The sequence below is a fragment of the Pongo abelii genome, chromosome 10 (genome assembly GCF_028885655.2).
Source record: "Pongo abelii isolate AG06213 chromosome 10, NHGRI_mPonAbe1-v2.0_pri, whole genome shotgun sequence".
Lineage (NCBI taxonomy): Eukaryota > Metazoa > Chordata > Mammalia > Primates > Hominidae > Pongo > Pongo abelii.
In genome coordinates, this window is record NC_071995.2 from 60558144 (window position 1) to 60585970 (window position 27827).

The following is a 27827-nucleotide window of genomic DNA, read 5'->3' on the forward strand; positions in this document are numbered from 1 at the left end:
CCCGAGTAGCTGAGATTTCAGGTGCCCAACACCACATCTGGCTAATTTTTGTATTTTTAGTAGAGACACGGTTTCATCATGTTGGCCAGGCTGGTCTCGAACTCCTGACCTCGTGGTTCTCCCGCCTTGGCCTCTCCAAGTGTTGGGATTACAGGCGTGAGCCACTGCGCCCGGCCAGCATGTGGGTTTTAATGGGAGATGTACATTAGGCAGATTAGCTACTGTGGGGAAATTGGTGTTTAAAGAAAAATGATGACCTGGATATTTTTATGTTGGAGACTTACCATAGGCCAATCATATTAGAATATCACTGTAAATATTTAAAATGTTTACTGTTGCTAATATCATTGTTGATACCGTGGTAAGTCCTTAATTATTCTCCAATAATACAAATTTTTATTGGTTTTATAGTTTGTGGAAGACTTTTTTTAAAAAAAGACTGATTTCCTCAGAGGATCACTGTTATTCCAGCATTCTATCCCAAGTAAAATGTCTAATAAATTACTCCTAAGATGAGTAAGAAAAATTTTGACTTAGTTGGTATGATTTAAATAGATAGGCAGGCTGTTAATTTCATTTTAATTCAATTAGCGTTATTCAAATCAAGTTAGAACAGATCTGGTGCAAATACAATTAATAGTCATGTTTTATTCTTCGTAGTATCCAGAGCCCATATACTTGAGGAGGTATATTCGCACTTAAACTTTATCCTAGTATTTTTTATGAAGTATTTAAAGCAATTATACCTAAAAGTTATAGATTTATAGACCACTATCATCTTGAAAATCAGAGGCTCTTCAAAACAGAGTTTAAATTAGTCAGTATATAGTTTCTGAACTATATAATTAAGAGTACAGTTAATACTGAGAAAAATTTTTAGTTAACTTTTTAAAATTTCCTGAGAAGTATTTACTTCTTTATGGTACTTGAGACTATAGGAGACTATACTACTTTTGTGCTCTAATGTATGTCAAAAATACCAAACAATTGAGGAGTCTCACATGAGATTGGATATTGAAATCTCATATGTCTCTGTATATTCAGAATATATAAAGATTTGTTGTAAGAATGATAACTTTTAATTTGGATCAAGTAATTTAATTAATGATACTTGGCATAGATTTCTAGTCAACTTTAGTTTTCTTAGATTTATTTTCCAAGGGAATATTACTTATATTTCAGAATAAGTCTTTGCTTTACATCTCCCCTTCTTTTACGCATCCTCCTTTAATGTTTATTTTTCTTTGTTTTCACTGCTGTCATGAATGCTGACATAAGTGGGAATGCTATGCCAGGTAATGTCAGCATTGATTCAGATGTACAGATCATTATTTAAAAATTTCCATTTTCTTTAAAAATAAAATTTTGAAAATGAGAGATAGCAACATAAAGTTTTCATTTACAAGGCCAAATGCCTTAATCTTACATTTATTATATGAATATTATATATTACAAATTGTGTTTATTATCCTAGCTTATAGTATACTAAAAATTCAAAAATTCTTTGTTATACAAAAATTACATAATCTGCTTTTTGCATAAATATTTGTAACAAGGAAATCAATGAAGTTGTGGTATCTTTTAACATTGTATATTTAGCCCCTACCCCAAACCATAGTGGTTACATCTACCTGTGGCTGCTTTCAGCTGCTGTCAGTATACATAAAGAATTTTTACATAAATAATCAGTAGATGTGACTTTTGTTCTTTTTTCACATGTTGTTCCATCTTCTTTTTAAAGAGCTCATAACTAAAAGGTCTTTAAGTAGCAATGAGTAAATATACTTTGGAATTTTTTTCTGATTTTAAAAGGTAATTTATTTGCTTTTAAAATTGAATACATTTATATTTATATATTTAATATATTTTCTTATCAATAAATGTGCTTGTGATATTTTACAAACATCTATAGAATATATCATACAACATATTCCTAATGAGTAAATAATTATGTAAGAATCATTAGAGGAGATATAAAGATGGGTAATGAAATTCACCTCCAGTCTATATGGAAATACAAGAAATACACTTGAAAGAAATGTTTGTGCCCTTCATTCTGTTTAGCCTACCTACTCCTTCATTTGGCTTTTGAAGACCTTTCCTAGAAACTTATTCTTCTAGATGACATACTCCCTGAGGTCAGAGTCAACATCTTATTGTGACTTATGTTGCCAGTATTTAGCATCCTACATGGGAAATAGTAAGCCCTCATTCAATGTAGGCTAATAAATAAATTACACTAAGAGGCAACTAAGTCATTGCTGCCTCTAGTATGTTTTTCTACCTCTCTTTAATTTTGTGTGATTTGAGTACGTGAGTTTTATCATCTTAAGTTCATGTCAACCAGATAACAGAAAAATGAAGGAGACTGACCCTCAGCATAGAATTTTTATACTATGTGGTTAATGCCAAGGTGGAAGTATAGAGAGGGACATAGGGAAGGCACCTAACCCAGCCTGGGAATCTGAGGCTGAGTCTGGAAGCCTGAGGAAGACTTAGCCAGGCAAATAAAATATAAAAGTATAAAGTAAAGGGGACTTCTTAAATACATGAGGTTTGTGTATACAGCTTGGTGTATTCGGATACACTATTGAAGTGTTGCTTGACTGTAAAGTATGAAGGGGGAATAGGTGTCAGGAAATTCATATGGGGCATTATGTGATATCCTGAGCAGCATGATGGGAAGAGTTTGAGTCAGGGAAGTGACACGTCCATATTTATATTTTAAGTAAATTAGGATAGCAGTATGGAGGATATATTTCAGTGTATCATCATTTAGGCAGAGATCTTTTGGGAAGCTATTTCTAAAATCCAGGCTAGAAGACATGAGGGGCTGTAAATAATGCCATTTTCAGAAATTGACCTGTTGAGCCAGGGAGATTACGTAGTTTATCTACAGTACAGTGTGCTTTTATTTATTCTTTTTTCTTTTTAAAATTTACATTCTTATATCATTTGTGTTTTTTGTTATAAATATTTTTCTTTGATGCCAGTCTTTTTAAATGTTTTAAATTGCTGTATGATAGGGGAGGGATAGCATTAGGAGAAATACCTAATGTAGATGATGGGTTGATGGGTGCAGCAAACCACCATGGCATATATATACCTGTGTAACAAACCTGCACGTTCTGCACATGTATCCCAGAACTTAAACTATAATAAAGAAAAAGAAATAAAAAAAATTTAATAAAATTGCTGTATGATATTTCAGCAAGTGGATTGTAGTTTAGCAATTTCCTTATGTTAGGCATGTTTTAGTATTTAGAATTATTTCTTAATAAATTTCTATAAGTGGGATTATAAAGTTAAAGGGTATGAATATGTTTAAAATTCTTAGAATATGTTACCATACTGCTTTCCAAAAAGATGAAAGTTTATACCTTTACCAACAATAAGTGAGCATATTTTTATAACCTCCTTGCCAGGATTATTATTTTTAAAAGTCTTTTGGTAATTAAATAGACAAATGAATTCTCACTTTCACTAGATGTTGATCATTTTTCCCTGTATTAAATTATTCTTTTTTAAAATTTTACGTTCATTTCTTTGAACTTTTGTGTTTTCCTTGTCCAATTGCTTGAGCTATTGATACAGGAAAAATATTAACCTCCCATCATGTTGATATCATATTTTTCCTAGGCCATTTACCTTTTAATTTTTTTATCTAGAGGCTTTTCAGTTTTATATAACCTAACCACTTTTTCTGATTTCTTTTGTAGCTCTGCACTTAGGATGACCTTCTCCTTCTACATAGTTGATAGTCATTTTTATTTTGTGGTTTGATTTTTCTTAATAATATGTAGGGTAATGTGAGGACTTAGATTTTTTCTTTTGCAAAATTACTAACCAATTGAACCAACATCATTTGTTAAATAGCCCTTCCCTTTCCTGTAATGTGCTTTTAATGTGAAACTGCCTAGACTTTCATTTGTCCTCATTCTTGAATCATTTAAATATATTTTCAGACCTTTTGAACCCACTAAAATACTTTTTAATGTTGTTAGGAATATCAGTCTTCCACAGAACTAGATTTTAAGCATTTTGAGTATCAAAATAATGTCTAAGTCACATTTTCTTTCATAAGAATTGAAGTTTATTTTTTAATGGCTGTTAAAATTTTTCACAATAAAACTTTTATTACACCTGTTAATATGATTCATAGTGGGGTATCCTAGTTTAATTCTTTTTTTCCAGGATAAAAACTGCAATTATGCAGTGAAACTGCTCAGAGCAAGGAAACCCCTAGGATATGGGGACCTGGTGGACCTTTTTCAGGTGTGTGAAAGTGCATCATTTGATCTCACAGTTATATAATTTGGAAATACAATATTTATCCAACACACAGTGTTACTCTATTAAAGAGTTACACTTATTGAGGGACTTAGGTGGAAAATAAACTTTTTCTTTTATCCCTCTCCGTAACCTATTTTTATGTTTTAATGAAAATAGAAACAAATAACTTTGATCAAAAAGAATCAGCTTTTTCTGTTTTTTTTTTGTTGTTGTTGTTTTGTTTTTTTCTGGAATGACATACAAAATGGTTAAAGTAAAATGTCTTCTTTATATTACTGTACAGCCTTTTCCTCTGTGTGATTTCTAAAATCTCAGTCTGTTGGAAGGTATTTACGTAAAGCTATCATTAACTAACATATTAAAGTTATGGTGGAGAGTGGATATCTCTCAGTTGGAAGAGCAAGAATAATTTATGCTTCTTTGGATTATTACCACTTTTTAAAGAAGAAGAGGAAAAGCAATAACTTTTTTCCTTATGATTTTTCTCTTACTGAATTATGATCTCAATACAGTGGATGTGTTTTTGTTTTTCAAAGTATACTTCAGAAGACTTAGAATAGATAAATAGGTTTTATTGTTTTGTTGATCATTTATTCTAGATAACATATAAACTTCCGTTTTGATTATTCTCATATAAATTGGGAGGGAAAAGATGAGAAATAGATGTTTGATTCCTTTGAATTACATTAAAATAAATTTAAAAATTAATTTTTATTACTACCTTAAGTTTATCTCAGCTTGATAGACCTGGTTGTAGCCAACATGTACACAGCATTTCACCATGACTCACCTTATTCTGTTGATTTTAATATACACAGTTTTTTCACCTTTTAACATCCCCTGATTGGTATGCATCTTGCAGTTGATGGCATCTTAGAATCATTATGAGCCAGGTGATGTTGTAGTTATCTTTTTCAATATGTGCATGAACTTGTTCATGGTTCTTCATGTTATCATCAGTTGAGTTGCATGCATTGTTGATACCGCATATGTTGAGTTGAATTGCTATTTAAAGTGTCACCCTAGTTGTTGAAAACTTTCTGTTAACATCTTATGGTAAGATGAAAAAAGCACCAGCAACAAAACATGCAAAATGGGTGCCATTGACTTAGAAGAAAATCTCAGAGACAATAGTGAAGTACTCTTTCAAGAAATAAGGTGTTCATTCCCAGTGCTGTTTATGGCCCAGAGGATGAAATTGTGAAGAAAAATTCTAAGTGATTAGAAAGCATTGTGTCGTAGTTTAACTGGCACTGACTTTTCTCCTTGTTGTGATATTATGGGTGTGTCTTAAAATTATTGGCATCTTAAACCCTATGAAAGTATATCTTCTTTTTTGTTTTTTATGAAAACGAGTTCATTTTCCTTTATTTGTCTGAAGACTTCAGGCAGACAACTTTAAAGTGCAAATCACTGGGTCCTCTTTTAACTTCCATTATTGTCAGGTTGCTATGTACCATAAGGAATTGGCAGCATAATATTGTAGGAAGAATAGTGAACCAGGAGTTAGAAGACATACGGTATTTTCAAATTCTGGCTTTACTACCTACTTACTGTATCAGTAGGGCTGCATCAGGCCCTGTAAACTCTCTAAGATTATTGAGATGCTGAAATGAGAAACATATATTAACACATAAAAATTATAAATGTTACTTGGTTACTATTAAGAGCTTTTAATTTGCCTGAATAACATTTAATAAGGAGTGTTCAGCAGAGATAGGGGTTGCCTCACACTTCAGTGGTTCTGGCAGGATTAAATCTGGTAGGATATTTAATCATTTTGTTGAAGCTTTATGAGAAGCTTTATGGTCATCATCTTTTAATCATTCATATCGTTATGGAAAATTTGTCTCTAGGTTTGAATCAAAACCTTTGTGTACAAGAAAGCAAGGGAATAAGGACAGGGAGCCCTTTTGGGAACACTGTTCTTTGCCAGTTACATTTGCCATCTTTAGCTATGCTAAATCAGTAATTTATGCTGGCATACTGAGGGACTTTGCAGAGCAGGCTGTAGGAAGTTGTAGTCTTAATTTACCATACCATAAAGACAACTTTGGAAGAAGAAGGTGAGGATTTAAATGATAAAATTAATGTTAACACTGCTTTTACATTTTTAATGGTGATTCTGGATTACTTTGTGTCAATTTCTTTTGAGAAACATTTTAAAACTTAAATTTATATGTCTTTATTGCATGTCTTGCCTCAAAAAATAACTGATAGAGTTAGTTCTTTTAATAACAAATAATCATGGCCAGGCACGGTGGCTCACGCCTGTAATCCCAGCACTTTGGGAGGCTGAGGCGGGTGGATCACGAGGTCAGGAGATCGAGACCATCCTGGCTAACATGGTGAAACCTCGTCTCTACTAAAAATACAAAAATTAGCCGGGCGTGGTGGCACGTGCCTGTAATCCCAGCTACTTGGGAGGCTGAGGCAGGAGAATCACTTGAACTGGGGAGTCGGAGGTTGCAGTGAGCCAAGATCGTGCCACTGCTCTCCAGCCTGGGGACAGAACAAGATTCCGTCTCAAAAAAACAAAACAAAACAAAACAAAAAGACACACACACACACACACAGACACACAAAACAAATAATCGCTTATAAGTTTAATGTTCTCTTGACTTGGAATTCCGTGTCATTTATTCAAATTCTGTAAGGATGACAAACTTGTCTTATCCATGTTTGTGTAGCCTTTCAGTAAATGTGTGTAGATTTAATTTCATTTTGTAAATTTAATTATGTGTAATTCAGTTTGTGTATTTTCTAACCTCTTACATTTTTATTGCCACTTAAAAACTTCTGAGTGAGCTGGCTTGGTAGAAGTTAAATTACGGTTTGGAATTATAGCATGTGCACCCAGTTAATTTAAAGTGCTGTTTCAGTAATAAGAGGAATAATGTTATTGTTTTTAATGAAATATGTTTATTTCTTGAAGAAATTAGGGCTGTTTAAATTCAAGGCATATAATAAAATTCTAGGACATTTCTTAATATTCATTTACAAGTATTATGGGGATGATGTATGTACTATTTTTAATGATTCTATTCTAGGGTTTCCCTCCTGCAGTATATGTTTTCCCTCCTGCAGTATTTATGTTTTCCCTCCTGCAGTATATGAAGAAATAGAGTGCTTTTTTGAGGTGGGAAAGAAGTTTTGAAAATCCATGTCCTAAAAGAGTTTGTAGCAGAAGATGGAGGAGAACCAAAGGACAGAGTGTTAGGAGAAAAGCATGGGAAAGCAGTAGTTAAGGCATATAGCTTAGATACAGAGTCTGGAGTGTCTGTCCAAGGTATTTTAACTCTTGCTACTTGATTTTTGTTTTGGTGTTTATTTTACATAAAGTGGTTTTTTTTTGAGATCGCTATTACTGGTTGTAATTATATAAAAATGCATTCTTAATTATAGATTAATTTTAATAATTTACTTTATATGTGTTCTAAATGAAGCACTGAAAGAGAACAGCTCAGAGGTTGTACAGCCTTTTTTAATGGGTTGTGGAACCAAGGAACCGAAGATCACTCAGCTATGTTTGGCTGCTATTCAGAGACTCATGTCACATGAAGTCGTGTCTGAGGTAATATGAAGATTTTATCTAAACTGCACCTAAGAGTTGAATCAGGAGTTTTCATGAAAGGAGAATGAAAACATACCTGATATTTAATATAAAACTTTTACAAATAGCAATGTGCTCAGAGAAAATGGCTTTATTTAAAAATATTGCCAAATTTTCTCCTCATTAAACACTCACAAACAAGTATTTTTGCAAGTCATTTGTAATCTGAGAAGTCACAGTTCAGTAATATAGATGAAAATTTTGAGACTCAAGCAAGTTTTCAATTTAATTGGTTATTTAATTTTTCTTTTATAAAAAGAGGAGAGAAGAGCATGACTCTTTCCTAGATTATATGGAGTAATAATTTGTTTTTCATTAACTTAGACGTATTGTTCGTATCTAACCTTATGATGGAAAAATTAAAAAAAATATTTCTTAACCATGAATCTGCATGTTGGTCTCAAATTTAATGGTGTTATTCTTAATTTTGTACTCCATAAGTACTATAATAGAAGTAATAAATGTTTTGACATTAATGTATCATCTTAAACAATGTCAGATTTAATTGAGTGTGCCAATGTGTTGTTAATATGGGTTGCATTTTTTTTCTGTAGCATACTGTAAATGAAGTATTTGTATCTGAAACAGCAGGCTCATAGCTAATTTGCATATGTCCATATTATTCATGTCCAAATACAATCTATCAACATTATTGTAGAAATGAGCTGTGATTTTGACTAGGTATTACAAAACTGCTTGCTGCTATGTGTATATATTCAAATAGGATATTACAATTTTTGAGGGAAAGAATTAATTGATTGTAAGTCCTAAATTACTTGAGAGATGTGTTTGGATCTAGAGATCTAAAAATATGGGTTTTGTTATTGTGATCAAGAAATTCTCTTCAGCTGAGGTAGGTTTGTATACCTTTTCTTATTTAGAGACATCAACATCTATATTTTATTTGTTGACAATAATTAAAATAACTATTTTACAGACTGCAGCTGGAAATATAATTAACATGCTTTGGCAGCTAATGGAGAATAGTCTTGAAGAACTTAAGCTACTTCAAACAGTTCTTGTTCTTTTAACAACCAATACAGTAGTTCATGATGAGGCACTTTCTAAGGTAGGAAAACTGTTTGCCAGAGTTCATATGTGCTTTGAGACAGTATTTGAATAAGCTGGCTGAAAGAGAAAAGCTTGGTGCCATTTGAACCAAAAGCAACTTCCCTACAGCTATTGTGATGGTTGACATTGCATGTTAATAACTGTTGGTACCTTATTTTTTCCAGGTTAGAGTTGAAATCAGGTTGGGGTGCTTAAGCAAAGCCCCTTGGGTACAGCCAACAGGCTGAGTTGTGAATAGGAAATGGAAAAAAGAGAGAAAGTAGCCCAAGAGTAAGAATTGGGAAGGCGGGAACTAAGAAAAAAAAAACGTGTTGTAAGATCACGAGGTCAGGAGATCAAGACCATCCTGGCTAATATGGTGAAACCCCATCTCTACTAAAAATACAAAAAATTAGCCGGGCATAGTGGTGGGCGCCTGTAGTCCCAGCTACTCGGGAGGCTGAGGCAGGAGAATGGCGTGAACTCAGGAGGCAGAGCTTGCAGTGAGCCGAGATCGTGCCACTGCACTCCAGCCTGGGCGACAGAGTGAGACTCCGTCTCAAAAAAAAAAAAAAAGATACTGCCTTGAGTATTTTAGATTCCCTGTGATAGCTCTCCCTACCCGTAATTTCACATGTATATGGTATGTAAACCAGACAGTTCAAATATGTTTCTTAAATGGCTAGACAAATCTCCTTTCACGATTTATACTAGATAAGATTGCATGTATGATGGCTAGTTCTCATTTTGTCATCACTCCCACCCACTTTGGAACATGTAAGAGCCATGCTATTGTTTATTTCACTTTTTAAAAAGTTTTTTATTGTGAAATATTTCTAAAGAACAGAAAGTAGAGAGTACCATAGCAGTAAATGAATTATAGTGTAAGGAGTTTTTTAGACTCTCAGTAATAGCTTTATTATAATTTGCATGGCTTATAAAGAAGTACAGTATACTGTCACATTAAGCTGCGTATACTATATCAAGTGATGTTCTTAGATCATAATGAGATTTTAATTGCAAATAGTTTATTCTTTTAAGCTTATATGAGCTATATAAATATTGTATATATTTTTGTAGATCCTTTTGTGTATCGTTCCTCTTGGTTTCTAGCTATCAAATTATTGTTCTGATACATATATTTAAAATTTTATTAAAGGTTTTCATTTGATCTACTAAAGAAATAAGAACTGATTATAGGATTTATTTTAGTATGTTGGTTAATTTGGAAATGCAATAATTAGGGATGAGAAAAATCAAGTATAAAGAAATAGTATAAAATTGAGTAATATGAAGGCTTCTATATAACTATATACTGTGTCTTTCCTTTATGTTGAAATCTAAAGAGTAGTAGCGATATCAAAGGCTTGTGTCTTTTAAAATTTTAATATAGTTAAGGTGATAGGCATTGATTCTAAAACTACCATTATGTTTTTCTCCAAGAATGACTTCTTTTAAAAGTAGAAAACTTTTGGAAGTATAAATAGGAGAAAATCTTTGTGATACTGGGGTAGGTAAAGATTTATTAGGGCACAAAATCTAAAATCCTTGAGTAAGCCCCAGAATGTGGGAGAATACAAATATCTGACAAAGGACTTATATCTAGACTACATAAAGAACTCTTAAAATTCATTCATAACACAGACAACGCAATTAATTATGGACAAATGGTTTCAACAGGCACTTCATTAAAATAGTATATTCAAATGGGTGACAAACACATGAAAAGAAGTTTAGTGTTATTATTAGGGACACAAATTAAAACCATAAGGAAATAGTATTATGCTTCCATTAGAATAGTTACAATGAAAAAAGACCATATCAAGTGTTATGGAGAATGTAGGGATAGTTCTAAATTCACGTATACTGCTGGCAGAAATGTAAAATTGTAAAACCACTGGGGAAACTGGCGGTTTCCTTCTTTTCTTTTCTTTTTTTTTTTTTTTTGAGATAGAGTCTTGCTCTGTCCCCCAGGCTGGAGTGCAGTGGCATGATTTTGGCTCACTGCAACCTTCCACCTCCCAGGCTCAAGGGATTCTCGTGCCTCAGGCTCCCAAGTAGCTGGGATTACAGGTGTGCACCACCACACCCAACTAATTTTTGTATTTTTAGTAGAGACAGGGTTTCACTATGTTGGCCAGGCTGGTCTTCAAATCCTGGCCTCAAGTGAACCACCCACCTCAGCCTCCCAAAGTGTTGGGTTAACAGGCATGAGCGACCATGCCTAGCCAACTGGCGGTTTCTTAAAAAGTTAAACTATTCTTACCAGATGACCCATCCATTTCACTTCCAGATATTTACCCAAGATAAATGAAAACGTATTTCCCCACAGTGACTTATATATATGAATGTTCATAGCAGTTTTTTTTTTTGTTTTTTTTTTAACAATAGAACCTGGAAACTGCCCAAACGTTCACCAGCAGGTAAATGAATAAGCAAAATATGGTGTACTCATACAATAGAATACTGCTTGGTAATGAAAGGTACAGACTACTGATAAACAGAGCAAAGTGGATGAATTTCACAAATATTATTCTAAGTGGAAGAAGCTTGGCCCAAATGAGCACATACTGAATTAATCTGTTCATATAAAAATCATAGAAGATGCCCATTGATCTGCACATGGGTGCTTGCCTGGGGCCAAGGGTAAAGGAAGAAATGGGTGGCAAAGGAGCAGAAGAAAACTTTTGGGGTGATGGAAATATTTCGTTTCTCAATTGTGGCCATAGTTTCATGGGCCCACATGTTTGTCAGAATCAAATTATATAAATTTAAGGGATTCTATAATTTATTGTATATAAATTACATCTCAATAAACTTGAGTTTTAATAGAAAAAAATAGAAAAAAATGACTCCTTTTAAAATTTTCATAATTTTATTTATTTATATGCTTAGCAATCACATAGCTTCTCCAGATCATTAAGTGATACAACAAACTTTGAGTTCATGTTATTTGCAAAGCACGTCATCTGGGGAAATAAAAGCATAACACATTGTTATATAGATGTTAAAAAACCAAATTTTAAAAGGTATGTTTCACATTACCATATTTTTCACATTACCAAATTTTAAAAGGTATGTTTCGCATTACCATAGCTAATCTTCTGTGGCTGTATATTTACTGACAACTTGGATTACATCAAAATCTGAGGATTTTTATATTTTATTGTAAATGGTGGGACTTTCCATATTGGTGATTGAAACAACCAAACATGAATTATTCAATAAAGATGATGGCCTTGCTCTTCAATCTTATTTCACACTAAATGAAAATTGTGTTTTCAGGCAATTGTTCTTTGTTTTCGACTACACTTCACAAAAGATAATATTACAAATAATACAGCTGCTGCTACAGTGCGACAAGTTGTTACTGTTGTTTTTGAGAGGATGGTTGCTGAAGATGAACGACACAGAGGTAAAGTGCTAGAAGTTGTTTTACTTTGTGGGTGGTTCTTGGATGATTTCATTTTTATTAACTTTCGGCCTTTGCTGAGATGATCAACATTATTATGTCTATAATGGCAAGTTAAAAATTAAATGCCTCACAATTTGATCCCCCTAAGGAATAGGCTCCTTGTTTTCCTTGTTTATTTCTAGTGTATGCATAATTTTGTATTAAATATGATAAATTTCACATTTTAAACCAAGTATTGCATTATATGTATTTTTTAACCGAACATTACATTCTATGAATTTTTCATGTTTTTGCTTTGTCCTCATAATTTAAATTTTAATGATTGCATTATATTTCATGGCCATTCTGTAATTTAACTGAACTAGTCTCCTATTGGACACTTGCATTCTGTTCAGTGCTTTATAACTGTTTTGGGTGGTTTCCTACATATCTTTTTGAATTATTTCTTTAGGATAAATTTCCAAGAGTGGGCTTCCCTTGTAAATTTTTGTCTGTATCTGCTAACATGTGTTAAGAACATTTAAATAATATAAAAATTAATTTTTGGCTGGGTGCGGTGGCTCATGCCTGTAATCCTAGCATTTTGGGAGGCCAAGGTGGACAGATTACCTGAGCTCAGGAGTTTGAGACCAGCCTGGGCAACACGGTGAAACCCCGTCTCTACTAAAATACAAAAAATCAGTTGGGTGTGGTGGTGTGCACCTGTAGTCCCAGCTATTTCAGAGGCTGAGGCAGGAGAATCACTTGAACCTGGGAGGCAGAGGTTGCAGTGAGCTGTGATTGCGCCACTGCACTCCAGCCTGGGTGACAGAGCAAGACTCCATCTCAAAAAAAAATAAATTTTTTAAAAATATTTTTATCGAATACCTTTATTAGAATATTTCCACTTTGGTATATTGTTTTTTCTTTGTTTTTTCTTGGGGGAAAATGCAGGTAGAATTGTAGTAGTTTGAAATATTAAGGAGTTATAATGTGTCCCATTTGGTTAAAATATTCAAAATCATATTGTAGTAACACAGGGCAATTCCCCAGTTTCAATGTTTTATACATTCATAACCTCAATAAAATTCCTGGATTGGTAGTTTTAGTTGTTTGTCTCTAAGGCTAATCTGCCATTTAATACTTTATAGTAAGGTAGAAATACTTAGAACTTTTTTCTTTTCAGGTAGTCGTTAAGTCAATATTTATTCAAAACAGGCTGTCATAACTTACAGAGAATGATATTTTTTACTAGTAGTTAAAGAAATGCTGAGTTGGGAAACACCATCCTAGCTGATTGTTAGCTGGTGAGTATCTGTAACTGACATGGTAACAGCAGCAGATCAAACAGTAATTCTCTTGAAGATAGTGAAATGGTAGAGGAGTTAACCATATGGTAAACATTTATGTTTGTTTGATATTTAAAAGCACATTTAAAGATCATGTGAATTTTAAATCCATGAAATAAAGGGGCTGAAGAATGGGAGACTGGGAAACCAAATGTATGGACAAAGATACCCAGCTTATTAGAGTGAATGTAAGGTAGCAAAGAGTGATTTTTATGGTATTTGGTGTAAAAATAGATTCCCATTTTTTTTTTTGTTTTGGAGACATATGTTAACATTGGCAATTTTAATTCTGAAATTATAATTACAACTTATATAAACAAATATTTATTTTAAACATTATCTTTTAAACAGAATATATAATTTATTAGAGGCTGTTATGAACTCCTAAAACCCATCCTGTTTTGATTGCAGATATTATAGAACAACCAGTACTGGTACAAGGAAATAGTAACAGAAGATCTGTCAGTACCCTCAAACCTTGTGCTAAAGATGCATATATGCTTTTCCAGGTATTTTAGTTGATAAAAGTAATTTTTATTCTAAAATATAGTTTTGTGTAAATTTTTTAGTTGGGGATTTTATGTCTAATTTTTTTAATGTGAATTTTTTGAAAATATGTCAAAGTAGTATTAAAATAGTTCTAAAGAACAGCTTTTATATTTACTTTATAGCTAATTAACGTGATAAAACGTTATGACTCACTTTAAGAAAATGAAATAAATGCAGAACTAGAAAACAGGTATATCAGAAACAACTAGTCATACAAAAAAAAAGTTTCTTTAAACAAGGAAAATGTAAGTAATAAATTTGGTCTGTGTAGTATAATTTGATACATAGATACCTGATTTTTACATCACTTGTCATGAATAAATAATTTTAGGTAAAACAAGATTAATCTGTACTGAAAATATTACTTCAGATTAAAAGCTTATTTCTTCATTTGAAATAATGTTAGATTAATCATTTATCTGTCTACTGTCTCTGTGTTGTCAGTGGTTATATGATTCTTTAAAAGTTTACTTATATAATCTATCAATTACACAATTTGTCAAAATTGGAATTACCAGTGCTTAGTTTCTAAGGAGCAAAAACATGTATTATATAAGAAGAGAGATTTTTTTAAAAGACTTATGAACTGCGAGTTTTGAAAAGCACATTTAATTCTAGCACGTGAAATTGTTGGATTTATTTTCCCAGGATCTTTGTCAGTTGGTTAATGCTGATGCTCCTTATTGGCTAGTGGGCATGACAGAAATGACTCGGACGTTTGGCCTCGAATTACTTGAGTCAGTCCTCAATGATTTTCCGCAGGTCTTTTTACAAGTAAGCCATTTATAGTATCTTGTGACAAAGTTAATCTTAATTGTTTTACAGATTTTTTAAAGAAAGCAACGCGTATTTTTTTTCCACCTTAAAAGTGGCAAAGAGGCCAGACTTGGTGGTTCATGCCTGTAATCCCAACAGTTTGGGAGGCTGAGGTGGGAGGATTGCTTGAGCCCAGGAGTTCGAGACCAGCCTAGGCAACATAGTGAGACACCATCAATACAGAAAATAAAATGAAAAGGCTGGGTGCGGTGGCTCACGCCTGTAATCACAGCACTTTGGGAGGCCGAGGTGGGTGGGTCATAAGATCAGGAGTTTGAGATCAGCCTGGCCAATATGGTGAAACCCCGTCTCTACTAAAAATACAAAAATTAGCCAGGTGTGATGGCGGGTGCCTGTAGTCTCAGCTACTCGGGAGGCTGAGGCAGGAGAATCACTTGAACCTGGGAGGCAGAGGTTGCGGTGAGCCACGATTACACCACTTCACTCCAGTCTGGGTGACAGAGCAAGACACTGTCTCAAAAAAGATAAATAAAACAAAAATTTTTTAAAAAAGATAGGCGTGGTGGTGCATGTCTGTATTCCCTGCTGTTCAGGAGACTGAGGCAGGAGAATCGCTTGTGCCCAGGAGGTCAAGTTTGCAGTGAGCCATGTTCATGCCACTACATTCTAGCCTGGGTGAGAGAGCGAGACCCCATTTCTTAAATTAAAAAAAAAAAAAATAAAGGAAGGAAAGAAAGATATGGAGAATTGTAGCCCAAACTTTAGACATATAACAGTTTAGTGTTACATTGCTTTTTTTTTTTTAGTGCCTTAGCATTTTGGAATTTTAATAATAGAATATCTAGAGACAATCTATTAATAGTCAGGTATTTCCCAGTGTATGGGTCTGTGAAGGAAATGTGGAATGTGAGCTACTTGTGTAATATTTAAAAGCCTAAAGAAATTGTTGATTTTTACTTGCTTATATATCTAGCTATGTGTTTTCACATAACTTAAATGGGAAAGAACTAAAGTCCAAAATCAAGTCAGTGACTTGCACAGGGTCCCTTAGTTATTAAGCAGGTCTCGAACTGTAATTTAGGTTTTTTAACTACTCATCTAGTGCCTTCCCCTACCATGCTTCCTCCCTAAGTAATCCATTTTATCCTTTGCTCTTACCTACAAAATGAGTGAATCAAGTGCTACAGTAATATAAGATTTTTTAGGCCAGGATGTGGAGCTAAAATTAATTTTATATGGCTCATAATTTTTGGTATACATTAGGCAATTGTTAAATGCTTTTGGCGAGCAGTATATACTGATGATTCCCTTTCTTGTAGTGTAATAGGATAAGCAGTATGTAGGTATAATTTGTCCAGCACTCTTGTATAAATAATAGTCATAGTAGCTGTCATTTCTCGACTGCCTTCTACATGCTATGTGCCAGATTCCTTACATATTATATTCTCTTTTATCTTCCCAAATGCCTGAGATACCAGTTATCACTGTTTTACACGTGAGGAAACTACAACATCCAGAGGGTTAAATAATTTGTCTGCAGTTTCGTGGTTTATAAGTGATGGAGTTGGGATTTGAACTCATGTTGATGCAAATTAGTTTCTCTCCGTATCCTGTCTTTTTTATTTACACATCACATCCCGACCATCACCTTCAAAATATATTCAGGATCTAATCAGTTCTTACCACTTCTACAATTATTCTAGTCTAAGCTACCATCATCTCTTACTTGAATTATTATGTTGGCTTCCTAACTGGTCTGCTTGCATGTATATTAATACTTGTACCACTTATTATAGTTGTTTGTGACACCACATCCACAATGGTATTTTTAAAAAGTCGAATCTTTTTAGTCTCTTGTAAATTGCTTCAGTTGATAGATATCCTCCTTATCAGACTAAAAGATGAAGTGTCCTTATGCTCTGTGGAACTTTTCATGATTTAGTCCCCAATATTCCTTGATCTTGTTTCTTTCCTCTCTTCTCTTTACCCTCACCCTTTGGCCACACTGTCCTTCTTGTTGTTTGTGAAGTGCCTCAAGCAGACTCCTGCCCCAGGGCCTTTGTACTTACTATTCCTGGGCCTGGAATCCTTTTTTCCTTATATGGCTTGCTGTCTTACTTTTTTGAGGGCTTTGCTCAATCGTCAACTTACCAGACACATCTTCCCCAACCACATTGTGTAAAATGGCAACCTTTTTTCCTACCAGCACCATTATCTTTCTTATCTCTCTTTTTCTTTGTAGCATTTATCACCTCCTGCCTGACACACACACACACGTATATACGTATTATATATTATTACATATTGTGTATTATTTTATTTTCTCTCTTTCCCTACAAGAAGATAAACTCTATGAGGCAGGGATTTAGTACACTGTTGTATAGGTGTCTTTAGTAATAGTGCCTGGCATATGGCAGGTGTTTGATAAATATTTGAATGAATGAATTGGTTAATGAATTTGAATTTAAAATTTTTATGTTTTGGTCATGTTTTCTGACTTTATAGGAAAAGATTTGAAACCGTTTTTACAGATTTCTTTTCTTTTCTTTTCTTTTTTTTTTGAGACGGAGTCTTGCTCTGTCGCCCAGGTTGGAGTGCAATGGGCGATCTCAGTTCACTGCAAGCTCCGCCTCCCATGTTCACGCCAAGCTCCGCCTCCCATGTTCACGCCATTCTCCTGCCTCAGCCTCCCGAGTAGTTGGTACCACAGGTGCCCGCCACCATGCCCGGCTAATTTTTTGTATTTTTTCTAGTAGAGATGGGGTTTCACCGTGTTGGCCAGGATGGTCTTGATCTGACCTCATGATCTGCCCACCTCGGCCTCCCAAAGTGCTGAGATTACAGGCGTGGGCCACCGCACCCGGCCTGTTTTTACGGATTTATTATACTTACAAAATTTACTTTATTCTTCCTGCTGTAAAGAATGGAAGAGGAAGAATTCTCTGTGTAAGATCCTAGAATTTCATCCTGTACAATTTTCTTCCAGAGATACATATTTGTTTCTTTTTTTAACTCATCATTCACATATGCAATCAAAATTTACCAGTCACTTAAGTTTTATGCCAAGTATACAGAAGTTAAATAAGACTGATAAAATCTTTGCCCTGTGGCACTTACAATTCTAATGGGGAGACAGATTTTAACTGAGTTGATAAGGCTTGATGAGTGCTGTGAAGGAAAAGTATTAAAAGTGTTAGGAAATGAATAACGGGACCAGACCTGGTGGAGAGTTGGTGATAAATCAAGGATAGGATACTTAAGCTTGTAAATGAAGGATTAAGAGTAGTTAGGAGATATAGAGAGAACAGGAAAAGAATACTCCACACAGAAGGAATTCAAAGAGCAGCGACCCTGAGAAAGGATGTCTTCTTTTCTAGAAAAATAAGCTTTAAGGGCATTGAAGCTTTCCCTTTTGCCTCAATGAAGTGTTGTAGTGGAAGATGAAAAAGGCAGTCTCAAAGATGATTTCTAGCTTTCTGGCTTGAACAGTGAACCATTTGCTGAGATGGAGTACTCCATGGGCAGAATTTTTTATCACAAAGGACACATTATTCATGATATATACTAATTTCAAGGTATCTGTGAGATATGCAAAATGTTAGTTGGACTTATGCATTTCAAGGTTTGGGGCTGAAATTATAAATTTAAATGTTCCTGACATATAGTTGCTAATTGAAGATATGGGAGTGAATGAGATTTTCTGTGGTAAGAACCTAGAGTACAAAGCAAGGGCATGGTACTCTGGAACTCTGAGGAAGCTCAACATTAAACAGTTGAGGATGAGCATATACAAGAGACTGAGAACACAAGGCCAGAAGGCAGGAACAAATCTAAGAGAGTGTGACATAATAAAAGGCAAAAGCAAAGAAAGTTTCAAGATGAAGCAAGTAATCAGTTATATCAGGTGGTTCACAGAGATCTGGTAGGCGCAGTGGCTCACACCTGTAATCTTAGCACTTTGTCGGGCTGAGGCGGTCAGATGGCCTGAGCTCAGGAGTTCAGGACCAGCCTGGGCAACATAGTGAGACCTTGTCTCTACGAAAAATTTAAAAAAAAAATCAGCTGGGCCTGGTGGCACATGCCTGTAGTCTCAGCTACTTGGACAGCTGAGAGGTGGGAGGATCGTTTGACCCCAGGAGGTCAAGGCTGCAGTGAGCCATGATCATACCACTGCACTCCAGCCTGGGTGACAGAGCAAGACCCTCTTTCAAAAACAGAACAAAACAAAACAAAAACAAAGAGATCTGATAAGATGAAGACTGGAAAGACTGGAAAGTGTTTGCTTTGGCCGCAGAGATCATGATGAGTATAATGAGAAGTGGAGAAGTAAAGTTGGGATAGTTGGTGGTCGTGCTGGAGGAAACCCAACTGTAGTGAGTTGAGCAGTGAAAGGGAAACAGTGAATTGGTAAAACTTTTAAGAATTGCTTAAGAATTGCCGGTATGTTTATATATTAACCAATATACAAAATAATTATTTTTGTAAAATATGAAAGTGGACTTTACTTTTCATTTTGGCAGTCAAAGAAACTAACTAGATGTGAGAGTATAATTTCAAATCATTTATCTCTTAAGATCTCATTTTGGGGGAAAGAATGAAAACGTATATTAAAATATTTATAAAAGTCTGGAAGAGTATACATGCAGAAGTTAACAATGACTAGTCCACTTATCTCCAGGAGGTGAGATTAGGCAAGACTTTTATTTTTATCTTTTTATTTATCTGTGTTTTCGGATTTTCTTTCTTGAGAATCTGATTTTTTAAAACATACATTTAGTGGCTTATGCCTATAATCACAGCACTTTGGGAGGAGGCTGAGGCGAGCAGATCACCTGAGGTCAGGAGAGCCTGCCCAACGTGGTGAAACCCCGTCTCTACTAAAAATACAAAAATTAGCCAGACGTGGTGGCATATGTCTGTAATCTCAGCTATTTGGGAGGCTGAGGCAGGAGAATTGCTTGAACCTGGGAGGTGGAGGTTGCAGTGAGCCGAGATTGTGCCATTGCACTCCAGCCTGGGTGACAGAGTGAAACCCCATCTCAAAAAAAAAAAAAGATACATTTAAAAAATTTTGTGTTTCTGAGCAAACAGCCTGCTCTATGCCTTATTTTCCTTCTCTGTAAGATTAAAGGATTAGGTCAAATGATTTTCGTGATATTTTCTTTGTTTATAGCTTCAGTGAAATTTGAATGACGACAACAAAATGTATTTGAGGCTAGTCATTAAATACAGCCTAGGCCTTATATTGTCAGTGAAATGGGATTACTCTTGGCTAATATAGGCAGGGAATTAACAGGTTAAGGAGTGCTTTCTTCATGATATATCATGACTCTAAGTAAAATTTAAGAATTATTTGCAAGATTCCCTGACTTGTAAAATAATTATGCTTGTTTGCCATTGCATGTTTTATCAGCTCATCATGTTCTGTTCAAGCAGTCCAGGCAGAACAAAATTTTAAGTTAATTATTAAATCTCTGCATGAATAGAATTGTTCTTTGAAAAATGAAATCAGTGAATTATATAACTTATAGTTTATTAGGAAATTTTCTCTCCTCAGCTACCTATTTTAAACTATTTGCTTCAATTTGTATAGCTTGTTTTCTTTTCTTTTTCTTTTTTTTTTCTGTGTGAGATAGGGTCTTGCTGCATTGCCCAGATTGGAGTACAGTGGTGTGATCATGGCTCACTGCAGCCTCAACCTCCCTGGGCTCAAGTGATCCTCCCACTTTAGCCACCCAAGTAGCTGGGACCACAGGAGGCACCACTATATCCAGCTAATTTTTGTTGTTGTTGTTGTTGTTGAGACAGGGTCTCCCTGTGTTGCTCAAGCTGCTCTTGAACTCCTGGATGCCAGCAATCCTCCCATCTCAGCCTCCCAAAGTGCTGAGATTCCAGGCCTGAGCCACCATGCCTGGCTCTATTTTCTTTCGTCTGTTTATGTTTTTAATTACCAGTGTCCAGCTAAAATTGAAGTTTCTGTTAATCACCAGTTACTTAATTCTAAAATCATTAAAATGTTCCTTTTAAACTTACATTCTTTCAAAAACTTCTTGTAATACCGATTATTATTATTATTTTTTTTTTTTGAGACAGCATCTTGCTCTGTTACCCAGACTGGAGGGCAGTGGCATGATCACGGCTCACTACAGCCTTGACTTCCTGGGTTCAAGTGTTCCTTCCACCTCAGCCTCCCAAATAGCTGGGACTACTGGTGCGTGCCACCATACCTGGCTAATTTTTTAGGTTTTTTTTGTAGACATGGAGTCTCACTGTGTTGCCGAGGCTCATCTTGAACTCCTGGGCTCAAGCTGTCCTCCCACCTTGGGCTCCCAAAATGCTAAGATTACAGGCATGAGCCACCATGCTGGGCTCTGATGACTGTTCTGACCTTAGACTCTCTAAGTGCAATACGAATTTCAAAATTGTGTGTAAACTATAAAATAATAAAACATATAAACTTATAGTAAAGCTGAATTATTAATACTGGTTATTAAGAAGTTTTGTTTCCTAGTGAGACTGTTTTTGGAAGTATTAAGTAAAGTTAATTATTTTTTTCTTTCTTTTTTCCTTGCAAATAGCACCAAGAATTTAGTTTCCTCCTCAAAGAAAGGGTATGTCCTCTTGTGATAAAGCTCTTTTCTCCAAATATAAAGTTCAGACAAGGTTCCAGCACGTCGTCTTCTCCAGCACCAGTTGAAAAACCATATTTTCCTATCTGCATGCGTTTGCTGAGAGTAGTATCTGTTCTGATTAAGCAGTTTTACAGTCTTTTGGTAAGTGCTAATTTCCTTATGTATTTGTGTATATAGTTGCATGTTGTGCCCTTTGTAAAAAGTGGTCTGTTGTAGTGCGTTTAGTTTTTTCAATTCAGTTCAACAGAATTTTTTTTGAGTACCTACATGTATTCTAGGTACTCTAAAAGTTTGTTCTATCCTTTCTTGAATCTTGCTTATGTTTATAGAGTATTCATAATGTGTGAAGCAGCGTCATTGCCTGTTGTCTGAAGGCAGCATAGGAATTGTGGTTTTGGAACTCAGCTTCTTAGCTAATTGTCTGTATCTCATTTGAAGGATTATTAAAATTATAGTCTCTTCAGTTTATTCTGCTTTCATTTATACTGTTTCATATGTCTTAACAGATTAAAGCAAAGACATTAAAGATTTGGTCAAATCTAGGATTAGAAACCAATTATTTTGACTTACAGTCCAATATTGTATCTATTTTGCATAAGTTAATGGATGCCTATTATGTTGTGATATTTTGGATGATAATTCTATTTATGTAATGCTTTAGTCGTAAACATTCAAATACTGTTTCTCAGAAAAAATAATGCACCATGTTTTTTTAAAATTCTGTGTTAAGTCAAATTCAGCATTCTGTAATTTTTTCACATTTATATTCTTCTTCTTCTTCTTTTTTTTTTTTTGAGATGGAGTCTCCCTCTGTCGCCCAGGCTGGAGCGTAGTGGCACAATCTTGGCTCACTGCAACCTCCACCTCTTGGGTTCAAGCAATTCTCCTGTTTCAGCCTCCTGAGTAGCTGGGACTACAGGCACCCGCCACCACACCTAGCTAATTTTTGTATTTTTAGTAGAGATGGGGCTTCACCCTATTGGTCAGGCTGGTCTTGAACTCCTGACCTCAGGTGGTCCACCCACCTCAACCTCCCAAAGTGCTGGGATTACAGGCGTCAGCCACCACGCCTGGCCCTATATTCTAAAAACAGACAATATAATAATAGTAGGAGACTTCAATATTCTACTTCCAATAAAGATAGAACAACCAGACATAAGACTAATAAGGAAACAAAGGACTTGAACAACACTGTAGAACAGTTGGACCTAACAGACATATACAGAACACTCCACCTAACATCAGCAGAATACACATTCTTTTCAAGTGCACGTAGATTATTCTCAAGGATAAAGCTTATGTTAAGCCATAAAACAAGTCTCAACAAATTTAAGAAGATTGTAATCTCTGACCAAAGTGGAATCCAACCAGAAATCAATAGTGGAAGGAAAATGAGAAGAGTCTCAAATGTATGGAAATTAAACAACATACTAGTTAGGAGAAGGAGGGAAATAATAAAGAATACCACATAAATAAACAAAATGGAGAATAGAAAAGCAATAGAGAGAATCAATGAAAGTTGTTTTTTTTGAAAATTAAGAAAATTAACAAACCGTTATCCAGACTAAAAAGAGAAAATACTCAAATAACTAAAATCAGAAATGAAAGAGGAGACATTACAACTGATGCCACAGAAATAAGAAATTTAAAAGGATCATAAAAGACTACTAGGAAGAATTATGTGCCAACAAATTGGATAACCTAGAAGAAATGAATAAATTCCTTGAAACATACAACCTACTGAAACTGAATCACAAGAAAAAAATTAAACAGACCTATAACTAGTATGGAGATTGAATTAATAATGAAAAACCTTCCAACGAAGAAAAGCCCAAGAGCAGATGGCTTCACTGGAAAATTCTACCAAACACTGAAAGAACAATTAACACACTCCAAAGAATTGAAGAGGAGAGAAAACTTCCAAGCTCATTTTATGAGGCCAGCATTAATACCAAAGCCAGACAAAAATACTACAAGGAAAAAAAAAAAACAGATCAAGCTCCCTGATAAATATTGATAAAAAAAATTCTCAAGAAAGTACAAGGAAACTTAACAGCATTTTAAAAGGATTCTATGCCATGACCAAGTGGGATCTATCCCTGGAATGTAAGGATGTTTCAACATACAAAAATCAGTTAATATAATACACTACATTAAAAGAATGAAGGTTAAAAACTACATGATCATTTCAATTGATGCAGAAAAAGTATTTGGCAAAATTCTTCATCCTTTCATGGTAAAAACACTCAACAAACTAGGAATAGAACTAAACTACCTTAACCCAATAAATGCCATTTATGAAGAGACAATAACTAATAACTAATATCACACTTGATAGTGAAAACCTGAAAGCTTTCCCTCTAAGATCAGGAACAAGGCAAGATTGTCTACTCTTGCCACTTCTATTCAACATGGTACTGGAACTCCTAGCCAAAGCGACTAGGAATGAAAAAGAAATAAAAGGCATCCACATTGGAAAGGAAGAAGTAAAATTATCTGTTTGCTAATGTAATGTTATATTTAGAAAACCCTAAATATTCCACACCAGAAAAACTGTTAGAACTAATAAACATAACAAAGTTGCAAATATGTCTCTGTACACTAACAGTGAACAATTCCAGAAAGAAATTAAGAAAACAATTTCATTTGCAAAGTACCAAAAAGAATAAAATACTTAGGCATAAACTTAACCAAGAAGGTGAAAGACCTATGCATTGGAAACTATAAAACATTATTGAAAGAAATTTAAGACACAGAGAAATGGAAAGATATCCAGTGTTCATGATTAAAAGACTTAAAATTGTTAAAATGTCCATATAATCTAAAGAGATCTATGAATTAAATTCAGTTCCTATCAAAATTCCAACAGCACTTTTTGCAGAAGTAGAAGAAACCATCTTAAAATTCATATTGAATCTCAAGGGACCCTGAATTACCAAAACTATCTTGAGAAAAAAGAACAAAGTTGGAAGTCTCACACTCCCTGATTTTAAAACATATTACAAAGCTACAGTAATCAGAATAGCATAAAGTGGTACTGGCATAAAGACACACACAAAAACCCATGGAACAGAATGGAGAGCCCAAAAATAAACTCTCATATATATGGTCAAGTGATCTTTGAAAAGGGTGCCAAGACCAGTCAGTGGAGAAAGGATAGTCTCTTTAACCATTATGCTGGGAAAACCGGATATTCACATGCAAAAGAATGAGGTTAGACCCTTACCTTATGCCATGTACAAAAAATAATTCAAAATGGATTCATGAACTAAATACAAGATTTAAAACTAAAAAAATTCCTAAAAGAAAACATAGGAGAAAATCTTTATGACATTGGATTTCACAATGATTTCCTGACTATGATAGTAAAAGCACAGGCAACAAAAGCAACAGTAGACAAATGGAACTACATCAAACTTAAAATCTTCTGCACCTCAAAGAAAGCAGCCAGCAGAGTTGTATTAGTTTTCACACTGCTGATAAAGACATACCCGAGACTGGGCAATTTACAAAAGAAAGAGATTTATTGGACTTACAGTTCCATGTGGCTGGGGAGGCCTCACAATCATGGCTGAAGGTGAAAGGCACATCTCACATGGCGGCAGACAAGAGAAGAGCGCTTATGCAGGGAAACCCCCCTTTTAAAACCACCAGATCTTGTGAGACTTACTATCATGAGAACAGCATGGGAAAGACCTGCCTCCCATGATTCATTACCTCCCACCAGGTCCCTCCCACAACAGGTAGGAATTCAAGATGAGATTTGGGTGGGGACACAACCAAACCATATCATTCCGCCCCTGGCCTCCCAAGTCTCATAAGTCCTCATATTTCAAAACCAATCATGCCTTCCCAACAGTCCCCAAAGTCTTAACTCATTTCAGCATTAACTCAGAAGTCCACAGTCCAAAGGCTCAACTGAGACAAGGCAAGTCTTTTCTGCCTATGAGCCTGTAAAATCAAAACAAGTTAATTACTTCCTAGATACAATGGGGGTACAAGCATTGGGTAAATACAGCCATTCTAAATGGGAGAAACTTGCCAAAACAAAGGGGCTACAGGCCCCATGCAAGTCCGAAATTCAGCAGGGCGGTCAAATCTTAAAGCTCCAAAATGACGTCCTTTGACTCCATGTCTGACATCCAGATCACACCGATGCAAGAGGAGGGTTCCCATGGTCTTGGGCAGCTCCATTCCTGTGGCTTTGCAGGATACAGCCTCCCTTCCAGCTGCTTTCATAGCCTGCTGTTGAGTGTCTGTGGCTCTTCCAGGTGCACGGTGCAAGCTGTTGGTGAATCTGTCATTCTGGTGTCTGGACGGTGGCCCTCTTCTCACAGCTCCACTAGGCGGTGCTCCAGTAGGAACTCTGTGTGGGGGCTGTGACCTCATATTTCCCTTCTGTATTGCCCTAGCAGAGGTTCTCCATGAAGACCCTGCCCCTACAGCAAACTTCTGCCTGGGCATCCAGACATTTCCATACATCTTCTGAAATCTAGGCAGAGGTTTCCAAACCTCAGTTCTTGACTTCTGTGCACTCACAGGCTCAACACCATGTGGAAGCTACCGAGACTTGATGCTTGCACCCTCTGAAGCTACGGCCCGAGCTCTATGTTGGCCCCTTTCAGTCACGGCTGGAGTGGCTGGGATGCAGGGGACCAAGCACACAGCACAGGGACCCTGGGCCCAGCCCACGAAACCACGTTTTCCTCATAGGCCTCTGGATCTGTGATGGGAGGGGCTGCCTCAAAGGTCTCTGACATGTCCTGGAGACATTTTCCCCATTGTCTTGGTGATTAACATTTAGCTCCTTGTTACTTATGCAAATCTCTACAGCCAGCTTGAAATTCTCCTCAGAAAATGGGATTTTCTTTTCTTTTTGCGGGGAGGGATGGAGTCTTGCTCTGTATCCCAGGCTGGAGTGCAGTGGCCCGATCTTGGCTCACTGCAACCTCCGCCTCCTGGGTTCAAGTGATTCTCCTGCCTCAGCCTCCTGAGTATCTAGGATGACAGGTGTGAGCCACCACACCCGGCTAATTTTTGTATTTTTAGTAGAGACGGGGTTTCGCCATGTTGGCCAGGCTGGTCTTGAACTCCTGACCTCAAGCAACCCACCCGCCTCGGCCTCCCAAAGTGCTGGGATTACAGGCATGAGCCACTGCGCCCGGCCTGGATGTTCTTTTCTATTGCATTGTCAGGCTGCAAATTTTCCAACCTTTTATGCTTTTTTTTCCTTTTAAAACTGAATGTCTTTAACAGCACCCAAGTCACCTCTTGAATGCTTTGCTGCTTAGAAATGTCTTCTGCTAGCTGGGCGTAATGGCTCATGCCTGTAATCCCAGCACTTTGACAGACTGAGGCGGGCAGATCATGAGGTCAGGAGATCGAGACCATTCTGGCTAACATGGTGAAACCCCATCTCCACTAAAAAATACAAAAAAAAGCTAGCCGGGCATGGCGGCAGGCACCTGTAGTCCCAGCTACTCGGGAGGCTAAGGCAGGAGAATGGCGTAAACCCAGGAGGCAGAGCTTGCAATGAGCCGAGATCACGCCACTGCACTCCAGCCTGGGTGACAGAGCGAGACTCCATCTCAAAAAAAAAAAAAGAAAGAAAGAAAGAAATGCCTTCTGCCAGTTACCCTAAATCATTTCTCCCAAGTTCAAAGTTCCACAAATCTCTAGGGCAGGGGCAAAACGCTGCCAGTCTCTTTGCTAAAACATAACAAGAGTCACCTTTACTCCAGTTCCCAACAAGTTCCTCATCTCCATCTGAGACCATCTCATCCTGGATTTCATTTTCCATATCCTTATCAGCATTTTGGTCAAAGCCATTCAAGTCTCTAGGAAGTTCCAAACTTTCCCACATTTTTGTGTCTTCTTCTGAGCCCTCCAAATTGTTCCAACATCTGCCTGTTACGCAGTTCCGAAGTCACTTCCACATTTTTAGGTATCTTTTCCACAGCACCCCACTCCTGGTTCCAATTTACTGTAGTAGTCCATTTTCACACTGCTGATAAAGACATACCCAAGACTGGGCAATTTACAAAATAAAGAAGATTAATGGACTTACAGTTCCACATGGCTGGCGAGGCCTCATAATCTTGGAGGAAGGTGAAAGGCACATCACAAATGGTGGTAGACACAAGAAGAGAGCTTTTGCAGAGAAACTCCCT

At 35.9% G+C, this 27827-nt stretch overlaps 1 protein-coding gene across 5 annotated transcripts in view; it reads left to right on the forward strand.

The window, feature by feature from the left end:
* Positions 1–27827, forward strand: part of MON2 (MON2 homolog, regulator of endosome-to-Golgi trafficking) — a 127761-nt gene that overhangs the window by 19035 nt on the left and 80899 nt on the right. For 3 of the 5 annotated variants that reach the window (XM_024256975.3, XM_024256974.3, XM_054527335.2), the window contains exons 3-8: positions 7740–7867; positions 8844–8975; positions 12242–12371; positions 14111–14208; positions 14897–15022; positions 21604–21798. In XM_024256975.3, the coding sequence (XP_024112743.2) occupies positions 7740–7867; positions 8844–8975; positions 12242–12371; positions 14111–14208; positions 14897–15022; positions 21604–21798 (809 nt within the window). Of the gene's footprint in view, positions 1–4194; positions 4276–7739; positions 7868–8843; positions 8976–12241; positions 12372–14110; positions 14209–14896; positions 15023–21603; positions 21799–27827 lie in introns of those variants that run through there. The other 2 variants (XM_024256976.3, XM_054527334.2) reach the window with 2 other exon arrangements.